The sequence below is a fragment of the Solanum verrucosum genome, unplaced genomic scaffold (assembly GCF_900185275.1).
Source record: "Solanum verrucosum unplaced genomic scaffold, falcon-dt-bn FXZP01000160.1, whole genome shotgun sequence".
Classification (NCBI taxonomy): domain Eukaryota; kingdom Viridiplantae; phylum Streptophyta; class Magnoliopsida; order Solanales; family Solanaceae; genus Solanum; species Solanum verrucosum.
Genome location: NW_026020443.1, coordinates 717,366 through 736,963, shown reverse-complemented (window position 1 = coordinate 736,963; position 19,598 = coordinate 717,366). Strand labels below are relative to the sequence as shown.

The following is a 19,598-nucleotide window of genomic DNA, read 5'->3' as shown; positions in this document are numbered from 1 at the left end:
CTTAAAAGAATTGACGGAAGGGCACCATCCCTGCGGCTTAATTTGACTCAACATGGGAAAAGTTACCAGATCCAAACATGTAAGATTGATAGACTGAGAGTTCTTTCTTGATTCTATGGGTGGTGGTGCATGACTATTAATTCCACTTAATTCCGTTAACCTACGAGACCCCAAGTACATGGCAAGAACAATCCTCATATATTATACAACAACAACAACAACATACCCAGTGAAATCCCACTAGGTGGGGTCTGGGGAGGGTAGAGTGTACGCAGACCTTGCCACTACCTCGTGCGAGGTAGAGAGGCTGTTTCCGAAAGACCCTCAGCTCAGGTACATCAAATCCAAGTAAAAGGCGAGGAAAACAGTGTATATACATACCATCCAATACGACAGATAGTATACAATCAACAAAGGAAGACAGTAACATCAATAAACAAAAAGAGAAGTGAAACACATTAAACAATATAAGGCTATCGATATCACAGACAAGAACTGCAAGTGCAAGACTAGGACTACTACACACGCTAACAACCCCTACCCTTGCAAGGAGAGACAACACGCTAGCCCTACTAACCTTCAACCTTAATACGCGACCTCCACTCCTTCCTATCTAGAGTCATGTCTTCGGTAATGTGAAGCTGAGCCAAGTCCTGTCTAATCACCTCTCCCCAATACTTCTTAGGCCTACCTCTACCCCTCCGCGTACCCTCTACAACCAACCCCTCACACCTCCTCACTGGGGCGTCTGCGCACCGTCTCTTCACATGACCAAACCATCTCAGTCTCGCTTCCCTTAGCTTGTCCACCACAGAGGCCACTCCCACCTTCTCCCGGATAACTTCATTCCTAATCTTATCACTCCTAGTGTGCCCACACATCCATCTCAACATCCTCATCTCCGCAACCTGCATTTTCTGAACATGTGAGTTCTTGACTGGCCAACACTCCGCTCCATACAACAAGGCCGGTCTAACTACCACTCTGTAGAACTTACCTTTAAGTCTAGGTGGAATTTTCTTATCACACAAGACTCCAGAGGCAAGCCTCCATTTCATCCAAGCAACCCCAATGCGATGTGTGACATCATCATCGATGTCGCCACTTCCTTGTATTACAGACCCAAGATACTTAAAACTTTCTTTCTTAGGAATGATCTGTGTGGCAAGTCTCACTTCTACATCTGCCTCATCCAACGCATCACTGAATTTGCACCCAAAATATTCTGTTTTGGTCCTACTCAACTTAAACCCTTTGGACTCGAGCGTTTGTCTCCACACCTCCAACCTCGCATTAACTCTGTCCCGCGTCTCATCAATCAGTACTATGTTATCCGCAAATAACATACACCATGGGACCTCCTCCTGAATAGACCGCGTCAACTCATCCATCACTAAAGCAAATAGAAAAGGGCTAAGGACTGATCCTTGGTGCAACCCCATCTCAACTGGGAAATGTTCCGAGTCACTTCCGACCGTTCTAACCCGAGTCTTGGCTCCACCGTACATGTCCTTTATCGCCCTAATATAAATCATCGAGACACCTTTAGCCTCCAAGCACCTCCAGAGGACATTCCTCGGTACTTTGTCATAGGCCTTTTCAAGGTCAATGAACACCATATGTAGGTCTCTCTTCCTTTCTCTATATTTTTCTACCAGTCTTCGCATAAGATGAATGGCTTCGATCGTCGACCGTCTCGGCATGAATCCAAACTGATTCTCAGAAATGGACACCCCTCTTCTCACCCTTATCTCCACCACTCTCTCCCAAATCTTCATAGTATGGCTTAGCAATTTGATACCCCTGTAGTTGTTACAGTTCTGGATATCACCCTTATTTTTATACAACGGAACCATTGTACTCCACCTCCATTCATCAGGCATCTTTGCTGTCTTAAAAATAACATTAAACAACCCAGTCAATCACTCTATACCTGCCTTGTCCGTGCTCTTCCAAAAATCCACCGGAATCTCATCGGGTCCGGTCGCTCTTCCCCTGCTCATCCTACTAATAGCACGTATAACCTCCTCGCTCCTAAAACACCTGCAGTACCCAAAGTCCCGAAGTCTTTCCGAGTGTGCCAAATCACCCAACACAATGTCTCCGCCCCCTTTTTCATTTAGAAGTTTGTGAAAGTATCTTCGCCATTTCTACTTAATGGAGGTCTCATCCACCAATACTTTGCCTTCCTCATCCTTGATACACTTTACTTGGTCCAAGTCGCGTGCCTTCCTCTCTCTTGCTTTTGCGAGCCTATACAATTTCTTATCCCCACCTTTGTCCCCCAGTTCGACATACAAGCGCTCAAAAGCTGCCGTCTTAGCCTTCGTAACTGCTAACTTAGCTTCTGTCTTCACTGTCTTATAGACTTTCTTAAGCGACCGCTTCTCTTCCTCGTCTATGCACTCCACCAACTTTGTGTATGCAGCCTTCTTCGCTTCCACTTTGCCTTGGACTTCCCCATTCCACCACCAATCTCCTTTACGACCTCCAAATTTACCCCTTGATACCCCCAACACCTTTGAAGCAACTTCCCTAATGCAACTAGCTGCTTTATTCCACATGGTGTCCGCATCCCCGCTACCACTCCAAGCCCCCATCCCACTCAACTTCTCACCCATCTCCCGAGAAAGGTCAGGGGTCAAGCCACCCCATTTAATCCTCGGTCGATCAGATACAATCTTCTTCCTCTTATCCCTCCTAATTTTCAGGTCCATCACCAAAAGCTTGTGTTGGGTAGTAACATTTTCACTTGGGATAACCTTGCAGTCCTTAACGAGGCCTCTATCACCCTTCCTAAGGAGTAGGTAGTCTATCTGAGTCTTAGCTACCGAGCTACGAAAGGTAACCATGTGGTTCTCCTTCTTCGGAAAGCATGAGTTAGCAATCACCAACTCAAAAGCCTTAGCAAAATCCAGAAGCGCAGTTCCACCCCCATTTCTCTCCCCAAAACCAAAGTCTCCATGAACATCATCAAAGCCATTAGAAGTTGCCCCGATATGGCCATTAAAATCTCCACCAATGACAATTTTCTCAGTTATCAGTATACCTCTAACTACCTCATCCAAAATCCTCATATATTATAAAAATTATTAATTTGTGAATTTATTTGGTTAAGGACGGTCACTTTTTTGTGCAATCTGCTACAATTACAACAAAAGACTGGCATATTGGGAAAGGTCTTAAAAGAATTTCCTCACAAATGGTCATTTTGAGCAGTAGCTAGTAAAGTGCTCCTTACATAATTTTCTTTATCTTTACATGCACAAATGTTGTATATCCAAAAGATTTTAACAATGTCATCTTGCAGGAATCAAAATCTTAATGTAAACTTCGCTTAATCAAGCATATAGATTCGTGATGCAACGTCTTGTACCAGCCAATCAAATCCCTCAAGTAGCCCGTCTCCTGTGTATGCACTACATCCTACGATTCTCCAGTGCCTGCTATTGTCCATAGCCTCCAGATTAAGCACCTGAATCAGAAGAAAAAAGTTGTGACCCCTCTCTGTGAATGTCAAGTTCATGAATAATTGACCATACATAAAAGAAGGAAGCAAGAAAAAAAGAAGCAGATCTGTGTAGAAATAGGTTACTAGTCAATTGAAGTAACTTGGAAACTACTACATAATACTTTGGCATAATACGTAAGCATGTCCATTAACTTAGCCTTAGGTGACAACTATGCCCTCCAACTTTGGGGGTGCACAAGTAGATACTTCAACTTGTATAAAGTTGAACAAATAGCCATATGCATCCTACTATATGACAATTTTGCGTCCTACGTGGTATCCTACGTGTATTATGCCATGTAAGATGCGTGTGTCTACTTGTTCAATTGTATACAAATTTAAGTGTCTACTTGTATACACCCAAAGTTGGAGGGCATACATGCCAGCTAAAGCCAAGTTAAAGGGCGCATTTATGCCTAGTACTTTCTCAACCACCACTAGAAAGAAGCTTCTCTCGTGATCTCTCAGTTTTTTGGTTTGCATAATTGGATCTTCAGATTTTTGAACGAAACAACAGTTCCTGCTTAACCTTTGACATAATTGTTAAGGGTATCATAGATTGCAACCTTACTAGTTCCAAGTGTAAGAACTTCACTTCAATATTCATTCGACACAGTTTAAGGTATAACAAGAAGCATCCTTACTTTGGCTATTTCATCTGGAGAAAGAGCACCTTGTATGTCCTGCTTATTTGCAAAAATCAATAATGATGCTCCTGATAGCCTCTGCACAGAACATATAGCACCAAGTAAAAATCATTTTCAATGATTGACATTGTAGGTTCCCTCTTTGTTGCTCTACATTGTTACCAGTCATACCAAGCCTCACCAGAAATGAACTGTTGTCTTTATGAAGAATAATCAGAGAGAATATTTTCAGCAATAATCAAGTTGCAGAGTACTCCTGGTATTGAATGAATAAAAATGAAAAAAAAAAGAGTACTCCTGGTATCACTTACTGAAGTGCTTGAATAACTTGTTAAGAACAAAAAGAAATCGAAAATAATGTGGTAAACTAACTAAAATGACAACAACAATGGATTCATTCAATAACGAAATTTGACCTTTGTGCCTGCTAATTAAAGAAAGGAGGAGGTCAATCAAAAAGAGACGCTATTAATGAGAGGGCCCCGATGCACATGTGGAAGTTCTTTCATGAATAAGCCAACCAACACTTAGCTTACTAATAATGGAGTAAGAGCTTACTAATGTATAGGATATGTTACTCTTTCTACCTTGAGTGCAGTGAAGGAGTCTCGCCTCACCCGCCCATTTTACTTATGGCATCATACACTTTCTTTTCAATCAAACGGATTTTATAACAATAAAGAAAGACCTCTCTTTTGGGATGAGTCATGTCCCTAGATGATATAGTCAATCCATAGGACATTCAAAGAAGCTATGCACCTTCACTAAATTTTAATGATAGCAAGATCTGTCATCCTATTCTCATCTAATAAAAAGGGATTTGCACGTTCTTTTTTTGGGACACATAGGATGTTACAGATACACAAAAGAAGACTTTTTGAAGCGCCTAATAAACACATTCAACAACAAGGTTTATGCCTCTATGGTGCACTTAGTAACATGATGATCTGAGGGTGGACAGTTAGGCAACTACTTGTAAAATTCTAATGGCACCACATTATGAAACATGTAACAAGATGAATAGAGCTAGTAAATGTGCATAGGCAGTTCTGTTAGAAAATCACTAAATAGGTTCTGTACACAATTTATTATATTCATAGCCACCACACAAATAAGTTTCCAGAAAAAAATCTTAATTGAGATTATTAATAGTATGATGATTTTGGCTGAGGGTGGAAGGAAGCTATAACATGTGGTGCAACTTGCATCAAACAAAGTTATAGCATTCGTTACTTAAAGCCTCCACTGTGGAGGAAAATGCAGCAAAAGGAATGTCACCAAAAAATGACATGTAAATGATTGCAAACGCTAATTAACTTGAACATAACAAAATATTCAAACAAGTGTCATAATAAGCAGAAGCTGGCAGCATTTCCACGACGAAGTCTGAGATTGGATGCGCTTTGACATGTGAATTTACTGAAAACTCATCCCCTTGCTTTTGACTCACTATTTTGCATTTAGACCACTGGAAATAATCCCTCCGTTCCAATTTACATGGCAATATTTCCTTATTAGTCTGTTACAAAAAGAATGACAACTTTCTAAATTTGGAAACAATTTAACTTAAACTTCCCAACCCTTAATGAAAAGCTTTTATAGCCACACATGTTTCAAAAGTCTTATAAACACACAAATGCCATGACAAGATTAAACCATAAGTTTTAAATGTTTTTTTTTCTTTCTTGACCTCATTGCCCAGTCAAACTATGCCACACAAACTGAAATGGAGGGACAAGCATAGGTATACAGTATAAAAAGTATGCACGCATGCTGTGCCATAACTGAAACTTATTCCCTAGTTTCTTGACCATTATGTTGCACTTAAAACAGTATGGAGCAGGTAACACCAAACCAAAGCATGCACGATGTAGATTGTACACTGCTCAATTGTCAGTTGTTAGAGTTGGTGATGCATTTGGGAGAGACCTTTTAAGACAATGCTAAATAGGAACAAGTAGTTCCAACAAATCCATCCCCTATGTATTACAGTATCAGCTATGAATTAAATTCAACATCTTGTTTAGGGAACACATGCTCTTGCTTCTTCATGTATTAGGGGATGTAGTTTTTTTTTGTAAGGGTGGGGACACACGTCTTCCTGAATGACACTTATCACATCACCGTCGCCCTTATCAAAAAGAAAAAAAAACTCCATCCAATAATACATGAAGAAGCAAGAACATCTGTCTCCTAAAACAAGATGCAATGTAAAACAACTCGGGAATCAAAATATCTCACTAGGTTAATAAACCAATGGAGAAGTGCAAATTCAATGGTTTGCTGCCTACAAACATCGTAAGAACCAAAATCATAAATCTGCATGTCTTAAAAATGATAATGCAACTATATAGAAGCAAGAAAAGTTCAAACAAGTTGTACCCTTTACTTGGCACAACTTATGAAGGACTCACACCCCTAGATACACTCGTACGACAGTGGTTAGTAGAAGAGAAAAAGGGGAATTGGATCAGTAAACCACCCTAAAAATCCATATGTTATTGGAGTTTTTGCACAAGGGAATAAATGAGGTTCAACAACAGAAAAGAGAACCAATATGACATATACCTCCTCCTTCAGAAGATTATGTAGCTCGTATCTGCAGTCATCTAGCCTTCTCAGATCAGAACTATCCACAACCCACACCAAGCCATCAGTTTGCTCAAAATAGTTTCTCCAATAAGACCGTATTGTTTTCTGCCCCCCAACATCCCATATATTGAGGGTATACCTGCAGCATGTCAGGTTAACTTGAAATCAGCTATTTTGAAATTTCAGCAAAAGAATCTCAATTCTAACAAGGATCAGTTAGAAGGAATTTAAACTACTAAAATGATTTAAACACACCAGATAGTAATTTCAAAGACATACATGCTGACATAACTCTGTTTCTGTTGTGTTTTTAAATGGATGGAGCAGCAAAATTATTAGAACTGATTGAAATTGTCTCTGAAGTTTTATTAAGTATAGAGAGTTAAATAGTCAATTAAAAAACAAAAAATGTGCAAAATTCTGTAGAATAAAATTTTAAAAACCTCAAATATATCACTTAGACTTATCTAACTAAACCTAAAATTTTAAATTAGAACAAAGACTTCTCCTACAACTAAACTAATTATTCTAGTAAATCAACACTAACAAAAGCAAATATTCAACACTCTTCCTTTGCTTCAATTACTGCAATCTGAAAAGTTGATCCTCCTCAACTTATGCTTTTGTTGTTTGTGATGGAGGATTGTTTTGAACATCTTTGAACTTGCAACTTTCATAATATGGTTTGTTTGTTTGAAATTTCCACATATTGAGGTCTCCACCAATAATTTTTGTTCTAGGTGTGTGTTTTCTTTTTGAAGTATCCGTAAAAAGGATAATTAACCTTTTCTCTTTTGTTTATAAAAGCACACACAGTTGCATTGTCTTATATAAATTATAAAGGCTCTTCTTTGTGCTTGAAGAACACTTACCAATTCTTTAACAAAAACAGTAGTTCAACAGAGACAATAGAGAGATTTTTAGACTCTTCTAGACGGGAGATTTTAGATTCGAATATCTCTGAAACTGTCACAAGAATTTTTTTCAACTATTCTGTCATCTTTGAAATCCTTGCCAAGCAACCTGATTCTATTAACGATTAAAAAAAAATCTTGTTATTACACTAAGTAATAGTCTCATTCTTTCATCCTAAGAGATTCAAAATCTCTTTTCAAATTACAAATCTGTATTTGTCTTAACTCAATCACTTCCTTAGTAGTCTTTTTTGAGTTTTTCCTAAGTTCTTTTGTTGTCTCACATGCAATGATTTCAGAGAAAATCGAATCTGAAACTGAATTTTGAATTACAGTTTTGGCGTTGTATTTTTTGGTTCTCTGCAGAATGAGCTTTAATTTGGACTCTGGACTTCACTAATGAAGCCCCAAAAAATTTATGTCTCTGGCAGGATAAAACTGAGAACTCTACTTGCTATGCAAAACATAGTCATGCCCAAGCTTGAATAAAAAAAAGGGTGTGGTAGGTTGATGTAATGTAAAAAAAAAGGCTATCAATGAGTACACAGAGGATTCATATAGCTGATCCCAACTGTTTCAGGATAAAAATATAGTTGATTAATTGACATCATAAACCAATGCCCTCGAAAGTAATTCAAAAGGTAAGAATCAAGAGTATGTTTAAATGAACCAATTATAATTTTAGGGAATAAGATAATCTAAATGATTCAACTAATCACATAAATATTGCCTGACAAAATACATCTTGAACATGTAGGTCACAGTTAAATGAGTAACAACTATAAATATGAATCAAAACATTATTGAAGCAGGATAACAGAATGCAGACCTGAGAAACAAAACAGAAAGAAAGCAGAGAAACCATACTTCTGATATGTAATGGTTTTGATGTTGAAGCCAAGAGTTGGACTGATGACACTTGTGTCTTCACCATTTATTTTTAACACTATTGTTGTCTTACCAGAGTTGTCAAGACCCCTATATAATAAACAGAATTAAATAACTAGTCAATAAATACACTATGTATACAAAAATCCCCCATGCCACATGTTAGAGGTTAGCTTGTAGACTTACACCATAAGGATGCGCATCTCCTTTTCTTTTCGCTTAATCTTTCGGATAATGCTGAGAAGTCCCATCGTGATCACTCCTAGTTTCCTGGACAAAGTTCAACATTCATTAATATAAGTTGACATGCAAAACCTGATACCAAGTAATCTGTCACAGAGTGATGTCCAACAGTATGTTCTGGCTAATGATGAAATATTTAATGAAAACAAATGACTATGCAACGGTAAAGTCTCTCCTCTTTTATTTCCTTTTTTTTCTGTCTTTCAGACATTAAATGTGGTAAATCTGTTTTCCTTCTCAGAATCAATCCAAATGTACAATACATAAAATCAATGACCCGAAGTATCAACTAGGTGATCATCCAGTTTGCCGTTGCAATTATTGTTATCAAAACTAACAACAAACAACATACCAGTGTAATCCCACAAGTGAGTTTAGGGGAGGGTAGAGTACGCAAACCTTACCCCTACCTCGTAGAGAACTTGTTTCTGATAGATTCTCGGCTCAAGTAAAACATCTCAATAGAGTTTAAGAAAGAGAATATGAAAATGAAAGAAGTAGTAACAACGAAATAGATCGCTATGGAAAGAAATACATAGCATACAGAAGAGAATTAACAACAAACTAGTGCGATAAGCAAAGCATAGGAAACACAGATGGTAACTACAATCGACAAACAAGAAACTACGTGAATAGTGTTAATACAATTGGTAAGAGAGTATGTAATACAACAACCTATTCTGCCCTGCAGGAAAGTGAGAGAATGCTCAACTAACCTTCTACTGTAATTGGTGACCTTAAAATCCTTATTTCTAAGTCATGTCCTCAGTAAGCCAAAATGCATTGTGTCCTGTCTAATCACCCTCCCTTGGTACTTCTTTGGCCTACCTCTCCTTCAGGCCACCATTGACAACTTCTCACACCTCCTTACTGGAACATCTATGTTTCTCCTATTTACATGTTCATCTCAATATTGCTTCTCTCATTTTGTCCACCATGAGGGGCACTCCCATCTTGTTGGGGATATCTTCATTCCTAATCTTATCTATTCTAGTATGCACACATTCATCCCCATTTCCACAACTTTTATTTTCAAAACATGAGAGTTCTTGATTGACCAACATTCCACTCCATACAATATAGTCAGTCTAACCACCACTCTGGAGAACTTACCTTTACATTTAGGTGGTGGTTTTTATCACAAGACTCCAGAGGTGAGCCTTCACTTCACCCATCCCGCCTAATACAATTTGTGATATCATCGTCAATCTCCCCATTAACTTGAATTAAAGACCTAAGATACTTGAAACATCCTCTCATGGGGATGACTTGAGTATGAAGTCTCATTTCTATGCTAACATCCTGCGCACTCCAAATTTGTGTTTTGAGTCACCTCCCATTGTTCTCACCTTTGTCTTGGCTCCATCGTATTATTATTGATACCATCGGTGAAAAATGTAACAATCATCTTTACTTTCCTCCCTATGTAAAAGGAAGTTGCAAACACTTGTACTTGGTGACAGTAGAAAAGTGAAAGATCTTCCAGGTGCCTAGGCCATTTTACGTGCACCTCTACTATTTCACTAGGAACTCACTACCTCCCACTAGTTCAGGTATACGGTGTACCCACTTAGTCAGATGAAAAAAAATCACCTAGTGTTTTTTTGCTTTCACTAGGATTTGAATTGGAGCCCTCTTCATACTCCCCTACTTCTATGATCACTAAACCACACTCTTGAGTGCAACTAAAATATCAAATTTAATGCCATAAAATGGACAAGTGAATATATGAAGAAAAAAAAAGAACGGAAAAGCTTATGAAACCCATATAAATGGGAGAAAAGAAAAAAAATGATGGAATTTTGCTCGTAGATGGGAAAGAAAAACTACCAAAATTCACCTTGTTACTTCATAATTGTCAAAATCAGCTCAAAATATGAGCACAAGTAATAGTCTCCCAATTATTTGTTGGACTTATAGTTCAACAACATTCCACAATGTATTCAGAGAATCCACAAATAAGTAGAAAAATTCAAATTTTAGTTTCATGGCATAGAACATAACTTACAAGTTACCAAATTTATACGTGGGTGAGATTAGAAAGAGAAATAGAGTCGGAGAGATAGCAAAGAGCATTACCTGGTGGCCGAAGGTAGGTTCTGACGGCAATCATGGCCAGAGATCGTGTAAATGTGATGTTGGGTATTTTCGTCATTAAATTTCACTTAGTAACCATTTGGAAAGTCTCCTTATTAATTGAGAAAATTATATAAAATAGCAAATTATTAATTCAAATTATATGTTATAACCACAGTTCCATTTAATTGTAATTCGTAGCGAACACTTGCCATTCGCCTCTCTCCCCAGCGAATTTCACTCTCGCTCGCCACTCTCCCTCGCCTCTCTCACTTCATATAAACACAAATGCATAAATTGTGTTTGTGTTTGTATAAAGCGAGAGAAACTATATATACAAATACATATATTTTCGTCGTATACACTTATAATTATACAAATACAGATCTTCCCCTACCAGTTCTCTTTTGCCTTTTCTCTTTCTCGCTTTATACAAAAACAAATTATACAAATTACTATGTATAATTTGTGTTGTATAAAGCGAGAGAGAGATTTTATATACAAATGTTTTATTGATTCAATTATATACAAATTCAAATTATATATATATATATATAAAGAATCATTAATACATATACATAATAATTACATATATATAATTATCTAACTGATATACATATATACAATCGCTGCACTTTTATACAAACGAGAGGTCTGCCAGCGATTTATACAAATCTGATGCTCTGTAGCAAACATAACATACAAATATGTTATGGAGCGCAATTATGCAAACTATAGTTATAACATACAAATATGATTTTTATGTTTGCTAAACCTAAAATTTTAGTTACCGTAATTTGAAATTATGAGATGAAATTACTATTTATATATGTTATTTTGATAGAATCTCAAATTCTCTAAAGCCTTTATTTAAGAAGATATGATTTTACATTTTTCAAATATAAAAACGGTGAATACATGGATAATATATTATTATTTATGAGTTATAGACTTATAGTATATCTTTTACTCTTACATAAATTAGTCTTGTTCTTCTTGCCAGAAATAACTAAATACATATATAATAGTCTCTCAATCTATTCTTATTATCAGAAATAGGTAAATACATATTTAGTAGACTCCCACTTTTTTTTTGTTAGTCCATCTTTCTCTCTCCATCCTTTCTTCTCTTTTTCTTATGTCTCCCTCTCTCTCTTTAACTTTTTTTTTTTTAAAAAAAACAATTATTTTAGTTTAAGATTTGGTTTTGAATTGATATTATTATAAATAATTTCAACAAACACATTATTCCAAAATTAAAGCTTAATATCAACACTAGATGGACACAAATCGATCTTGCAAGAAAATCAATTTTGTCATCAATAGGATCAACTAGTGTTGGTACTTATGCTTAACAAACACATTATTCCTAAATTAAAGCTTTCGTATCAACACTAGATGGACACAAATCAATTTTGCAAGAAAATCAATTTTGTCATCAATAGGATCATCTAGTGTTGGTACTTATGTTTAACAAATATATTATTTCTAAATTTAAAGCTAAGTGTCAACACTAGATGGACACAAATTGATCTTGCAAGAAAATCAATTTTGTCATCAATAGGATCAACTAGTGTTGGGTACTTATGTTTAACAAACACATTATTCCGAAATTAAAGCTTATTATCAACACTAGATGGACACAAATCGATCTTGCAAGAAAATCAATTTTGTCATCAATAGGATCAACTAGTGTTGGTATTTATGCTTAACAAACACATTATTCCTAAATTAATGCTTAGTAACAACACTAGATGGACACAAATCGATCTTGCAAGAAAATCAATTTTGTTATCAATAGGATCAACTAGTGTTGGTACTTATGCTTAATAGATATATTATTTCTAAATTTAAAGCTAAGTGTCAACCAGTGTTTTGGACGGCGAGAGGCGACAAAAGGCGACAAGGGCCTGCCTCACCATGAGGCGAGGCGAGCAGCGAGGCGCTCGCCTTTTTGAATTAAGGCGCCAATTAATACCAAAAAATAATTTTTTTAATTGCACATATAAATATCCAAAATCTTAATAGCAATAACTTATATTAGTAAATATTTAAATTTAAAAACTAATAGTGAACAAAGCACTGAGTGAGTGAACAACCCTGTTCACTACCACACTGAAAACAGAGCACAATAGTGAGTGAAAAACAGAGTAGTGAAGAAGAAGAAGAAGAAAAGAAGAGAAGAAGAAGAAGAAGAAGAAGAGAAGAACTGAAGAAGAAGAAGAAACGCACCTGGCAGTAGTCACGAAGTGGTGAAGGAGCAGTAGTCGCGAAGTCAGTTGAAGAAGAAGGTCGTGAAGTCGGTGTTTGCAAAAAGGAGGCAAACACGAAGAGTTCGCGATTGAGGAGAAGAGGAGGCAATCACAAATGTGGAATGTTTGCAAAAATACCCCAAAAAAAAACCTAATTTGGCTTTTAATTATAAATCAGACCTTAAAAAAAAAAGGCGACGCCAGCCTTGTCACAAAAGGTCGCCATTTTCAACTCGCCTCGCCTCGAGGCAAATAGGTGAAAGGCGAGCGCCTTTCACAACACTGGTGTCAACAATAGATGGACACAAATTGATCTTGCAAGAAAATCAATTTTGTCATCAATAGGATCAAGTTGGTACTTATACTAAGCAAATACATTATCACCTAACTTAACGCTAAGCCAACTCTTGATGGACACAAACAAATTATCACAAAATTAAAGTTAAGTATCAATACTAGATGGACACAAACACATTATAGAAAACAATTGTACTTGAACTTCAGAAATTTGAACACATTATAGATAACTAATACTGTCTTATTGATTAAAGGTCTCTTTTTTATGGGAGCATGCTGAAATTAGTTTTTGAAATGTTGTGTGTTCGAGGAGGTCAAAAGTTGAGGCCTTATCTATGTGTGCATGTTAGTGGTTTCCATACTTCAAAGGTAAAATGGTTTGACTTGATGCTACTACTTCATGCAGCCTTTCTATTTTCAAATGTGCATACATATTGGCAGCAGTGACTGACTGTTCTTGCTTCTGCCTTGTTGACTTGAATGGCTCTCCAATAGGACATGGCTATTTATACCTAAGCTCCACTTGTTAATTCTAAGGTTTCCTGTTTGTTTATCCAGTGGTGTGTTTGTATATCTTTCAAACAAAGACGGTCTTTACGTAAAATAAATGCAGAAGAGTGCTCACTAACTTCCATACAACTGACTCTTGGGTAAGATGACCGATGAATGTCACAAATTACATGGGAATCAGTATGTCTTCTTGTTTCCATACAAACATTGTTGGAATGAACTCTATTGTTTCAGAGTGTCAGTTTCATTTTGAGATAAAGGCTCAAGTGAGTCAAGAGTTAATTTTTCTCGAGAGTCTAGACTCCTAATAAACCTACATTCACGGACATTGTACTTCCATCCCAAGTTTGATTATCTAGTTTTGCTAGTATCATATAACTAGAGCTTAAATAAATTTGAATAGTTTTAGAGTTCTAATATTAGAGTTATTTACAGACGTGTTCGAGAAATTGTTGGACCATGTAAACTTCAATTTAGCTTTTAAGTACTGTTATGTATGTATGATGATTAATCAAATACCTGGATTACTAGAACTTCTCCGAAGAGGAGAGGAATGGAGATGCGTCTTCGATGGGGTTCGCCGGTGATTACCTTGCCTTCGCCAGAGTTGGCTGCTCGCTGGTCAGAGAAGCTGGAGCTGATGTTTGTTGTTGTCGTCCTCACTGGAGCGGAGGAGGAGAGAAAGAGGCTCGCCTGTCGGAGCTGTCCTCGCGCTGCTTCTGGCCGGCGCGGCCTTCGCTTGCTGGCGAGAAGAACGGATCGGAGGCGGCGCCCGGTCGCCGGCTGGTTTTCGCGGCTGTTCGCTGGCCGGCGCCGTTCGCTGCTTCGCCGTTCGCTGCTAGGAGAATAGAGGAGAGGGACAGATAGCGGAGGAGGAGATGGAGGAAGATGAAGAAAGATGGATGGCTTAGGGTTTTGTTTTTGGCAAAATGGTATTCAGATCGTAAACTGAACCGTTCTACTCTCTAAAGTTTCAATCAGACACTTCAACTCAAACAAAATAGAAATTTTAAATTCTTATGTAAGTCGGTGTTCCTCACTCGATCTGACATGGATGACACATCATATCCATGTCAAAAACAAAAGCCATGTCATATCCATCTCATTAATTTAATTGTCACAATGCTATTTTTATATATTTATTTTATTAAACAAATAATTACTTTTAAAAAATATTTTTCCCTTTGTTCTCAAGAACCCTAATCCAAAAGAAAGTTCATTAACATTTGACAGCCCCATTTGAGCTTACAATTTCATCAAAATTGATATTAGAAGAAAGCAACTAAACTTGACACCAAAAAGCTTGAAATTGAAAGAAAAATTCAAACTTGAAAAAAGAAAGATCAAGAAATATGAAAATTTCAAAATTGTATCTATGATTTAAAAGATAGATGAAAATTTGTTTTTTATTTTTTTAGAAGTTTTGCTTCTAAAGAGATAAAAAGAAGCAAGTAGTAGCAGTAGCAAAAATCCTTCTTCAATTTCGTTTTGAGCTTTCAATTTGGAGAAGATTTTTTTCTTTCGTTTCCAATTATTTTTGTTTTGGATTTTTGATGAACGTGTTGTTTTCATTTGAAAAGTGAGGAAAAATACTATTTCAAGAAAAAATAATCGATAATAGAGAGGATATGGATATAACAGTTGAGAGATCTACTATTTTCCAAAAAAGTGGGTGGGTGGGTTTGAAGAGGAAAGGGATTTTCTTTTTCTTTTTTTGCCTTTTTTTTAAAGTAGGTAAATTTATTTTTTCTTTTTATTTAATTTTCTTAACTTTTTAATTCAATTCACGCTCATGTTTCGCGTGTGTAACACACATTTTTCCAACCCAGCTAAATTAATGCCACCTAAGGCTGGTCAATGGTCAAAGGGACTTAAAATTTTCTGTTTGTTTGAGTTGAAGTGTCCAGTTGAAACTTTGTGAAGTAGAAGGGTCCACTTTACAATTCGAGTCAAGTATAAGGGTCTACCAGATCCTTTTGCCTTTGTTTTTTTTGGTTTAAAATAGATAAGAATGAAGATCTGATCTCAGCCTTTGGTTTGAATGATATGAACGATCAAGATTTGATCGTAGTTGATTTGGATGAACGAATGGCTGAGATTAAAGGATGGGGCTTTTGAGAATTGAATTGAATCAGATAGGCTATAATTGAAAAGTGTTGAAAGGTTATAATAATTAAAATAAGCAAATGGCCATAATTGACATGAAATTGAATATGAAAGGCTGGAGTTGAAATAGAATTGGATAGGAAGAGGGCTATGAATTAAACAAATTGAACAAAAGAGGTTATAATTTAAATGATTTAAGGGGAGATTAAGGAAATGTTAGTCAATTAAGAAAATATTACATATATTAAGTATTTTCATATAAATTACGCACACCTAAATTTAAAAACATTTAAATAAAGTAGTTATTTCGAGTTTAACTATCGATAAATATAATAATTTAATAATAATAATAATAATAATTTACTAATAATAATTGATAATTTTGTAAATTAGCGATACTCTAATACATAATTTTAGACAAAATCGATTGAGATTTTAAAACTCGTATTATTTTTAAAAAATACGTATTTAATCGAATATGTCGGTCAAAATTAGGTGTCAATAATATATATATATATATACACACACACACCTCTTAATTATATAAATTTAATTTTATCGATCAACAGAAGTTTATCAATATCAAATTTAATATATAAATCTCCTCAAATTGATCATCGGTATTTCTTTAATAGATAATATATTTCATAACTGAAACATTAATATATAAGACTTGATTTGTTAAACTACTCGACGAGTATATAATCAACATATTTCATACTTCGATGAATTATCTTTTACATGTCACTGCATACGGTATGATCACTACACTTGACATTCATTCAAGATCGAACGTAAAAGACTTGATAGAACTTGCTTTGTACAGTACTTTACGATGTTCTATTGTCTATTTCATAAAACGAGATAAGATATTGAAGGTTATACGTACAAATAATTAAACAATTAATTATAAATATAAAATTTAATTAATTGTTATTCTGACATGATTTCTACAAGTATCATCTCGCATTTCATACTCAGAAAATTATATGTTAGTTCTTTACCTCTACATTATTACATGAGATATTAAGTTCATGATATGACGACGGACTAATAGAATTTGTACATTACTCTAGAAATATAAGTATAATTATCCCCTAATTCATATCAACGTAGTTTCATACTCTAAATATGGATTATTGATGTTTTTTTTGTTTATTCCACGAATTCTAACTTTTTATTTATAAAAGTATACAAAATTGTTATACTTTTTAAAACAATTAATTGTACGTATAACCCTAATCTCATAAATACGATAATTTTATTTATCATGTCTTCGTCATTTTTACACCTTAATCTCAAGTTCTATTCCCGGATTTCTAAAAAGATCTTTGTTTTTTCCTTAATGATCTTTGTGATTACTTTTTCCAATGGAGTATTAATGGCAAAGGCTAAAGATGTAATGACCCAGTCGGTAATTTTTGGAAAGTTTTATAAATTTATCATTTTTCTCCTCCCGAGATCGATCCCGAGTCTTTTATGTTTGAGTTTGAAAAAATTACTTTCGAACTTTGAGTTAAAAGTTGAGAATTTGGCAAGTTTTGAGTTTGAAAGGTTGTGTTATTAAGAAAGTGATTTTTGATGTCTTTTGGAGTTTCAAGTGCCAGAATGGAATTCAGTCCATTCCATCAGTCCCGAAATGTGAAATTTTGGCTATGAAAGTTGTTTGTTTCAGTTTCTGAGTCTTTTTTGAGGATTTGAGATCCTAAGTTGTGAAATTGTGGAATTTTAGCCTTTGGGTTGAATTTAGTTAATATTCAAGGTTCGAATACTAGGATTGGAATTATGAGAATTCCATTAGATTTGGGGGATAATTTTAGGCCGGGTGCGGTCTTGGTTGATTTTTGAGAAGTCTCGAGTTTGTTTTAGCGTTTTTAGGCGTGAGTTAGTTTCTTATGGTTTTCACAAATGTCGGATCAAAGAGATCTCAGATTTTTATTTTGACGGTTCCATTGAGTCCGGAACGTTGAACATAATTGATCTGCATATGTGGTTGTGTGTATGGGGTTCCGAACGAATCCCGAGGGTCCTTTTGAGGTTTAGAGTGTTGGCTAATTTTTTGATGTCTCTGTTCTGGTTCACTCCGCTTTCGCGAGAGATGGCTCGCTTTTGCGGGACTCTCTTTAGCGAGGTTTGGGCCGCTTTTGTGAAGCGTCAACCTTGTAGACCTTCGAATTTGCGAAGAACTTCCGCTTAAGCTACCTCTGCATTAACGAAGGTCAGATCGCTTAAGCGAGACATGGGCTTTTAGCTAAGCGAACCCCTGGTCACTTAAGCGACACCTGGGACGATTTTCGCCTGCCATTTTTTAGGTTTATGCCCCATTTTCCATTTATGAGCTTGGGAACCCTTGGAGATGATTTGTGAAAGATTTTCTTGTGCTAAATCGTTTGGGTAAGCTTTTAAAATCCTAAAACTTTATTTCCCTTTATTTATTTATGGATTCTAACATCATAGTTTGGGATTTGAATTGAAAAATGACAAGGTTTTGCAAGAACTTGAGTTTTGATCTAAAATAGTGATTTTGAAGTGGTTTTGATCTCTTTATCGAAATGGTTTTCACTAATGAGTTCATATACCCTTAAACATCATTTTCAAGTATTGTTTTCTCGATTTTAACCCCCATTTTGAAATTGAGTTATGAGTTGATTGACCCATTTCTCTATATAATTGGTGTGGGAATTGTTGTCTCTGATGAGTGATTGTGAATACTTGATTGTTATAGATTGTGTGGCTTTGGAATTGATTCGGAAGGGGAAGACTCAACTCTTAGGGTGATATTTGATTGATTTAAGGCAAATGATCTCTTAAGTTTTGTAATCTAGTAGAATGGTCTACTTTTCTTCATTGTATGTGCGTTAGGGAGTAATCAGGATTCAGGTCAAGGTTCTTATTGCTCCACTTGATTAATGTTAATAAATAATGAAGGGATAAATGAAAAGGCTTCGTGATGATAACGACAATCTGTGAATTGCCTTGTTGTGATCCTATTTGATTGATGTGATTAAGTGCCTTGATGGCTTGAATGTGGAGTTAAATTACATGACTTGTTGTTTGTTCGGATGGTGTGATATTGCTTGAGTGCATTGATTGTTGAACGTTGTGATGAGACATGAGATTGTTATGATGTTGAGGTCTTTACCGATGATAGATATTAAGCCGATGGGAAATGGTTCTGGCTAGTAATTGTTATAAAACCGATGGAAAATAGTTCCAGCTAATGATTTGATATAAATTCGATGGGAAATAGTTCTGCCTAGTGATTTGATATAAAGTCGATGTGAACTGGTATTGGATAGTGATAGTATGCAGATGGGAAATGGTTTTGGCAAGAGATTGATTCTTGTGATTTGATGCATTTATATGCTTGTGTGTGACTTACTTGTTACTTCTGATTGATGTACTAGTTTCCTGTGATCGATCTACTTGACATTGAGCTTGATTTACGTGATACATGTTGGTTGTTGACTTGTGACTTTGGACTATGAATATTGAGCCTTGTGAACGGTTTATTATAGAACTGTTAGGTTGGGCTATTTTCTGTGCAGGTAAGTTTGATGAG

General features: G+C 35.9%; 1 protein-coding gene and 2 pseudogenes across 3 annotated transcripts in view; 1 reads left to right on the top strand and 2 right to left on the bottom strand.

Moving 5' to 3' along the window:
* Positions 1–593: 593 nt before the first annotated feature.
* Positions 594–3,077, bottom strand: LOC125808567 (uncharacterized; annotated as a pseudogene).
* A 1-nt stretch (position 3,078) lies between these two features.
* The window catches only part of LOC125808539 (ADP-ribosylation factor-like protein 2), a 35,766-nt gene continuing 19,246 nt past the window's right edge, over positions 3,079–19,598 (bottom strand). Inside the window, exons 1-6 of one of the 3 annotated variants that reach the window (XM_049488221.1) lie at positions 14,450–14,556; positions 8,739–8,822; positions 8,532–8,642; positions 6,727–6,889; positions 4,156–4,236; positions 3,079–3,475 (exon numbers count right to left, since the gene is read on the bottom strand). In XM_049488221.1, the coding sequence (XP_049344178.1) occupies positions 3,338–3,475; positions 4,156–4,236; positions 6,727–6,889; positions 8,532–8,642; positions 8,739–8,803 (558 nt within the window). In that variant the 5' untranslated portion in view covers positions 8,804–8,822; positions 14,450–14,556 and the 3' untranslated portion in view covers positions 3,079–3,337. Of the gene's footprint in view, positions 3,476–4,155; positions 4,237–6,726; positions 6,890–8,531; positions 8,643–8,738; positions 8,823–10,874; positions 10,898–14,449; positions 14,557–19,598 lie in introns of those variants that run through there. The other 2 variants (XM_049488222.1, XM_049488220.1) reach the window with 2 other exon arrangements.
* On the top strand, positions 13,694–14,780 carry LOC125808565 (uncharacterized; annotated as a pseudogene).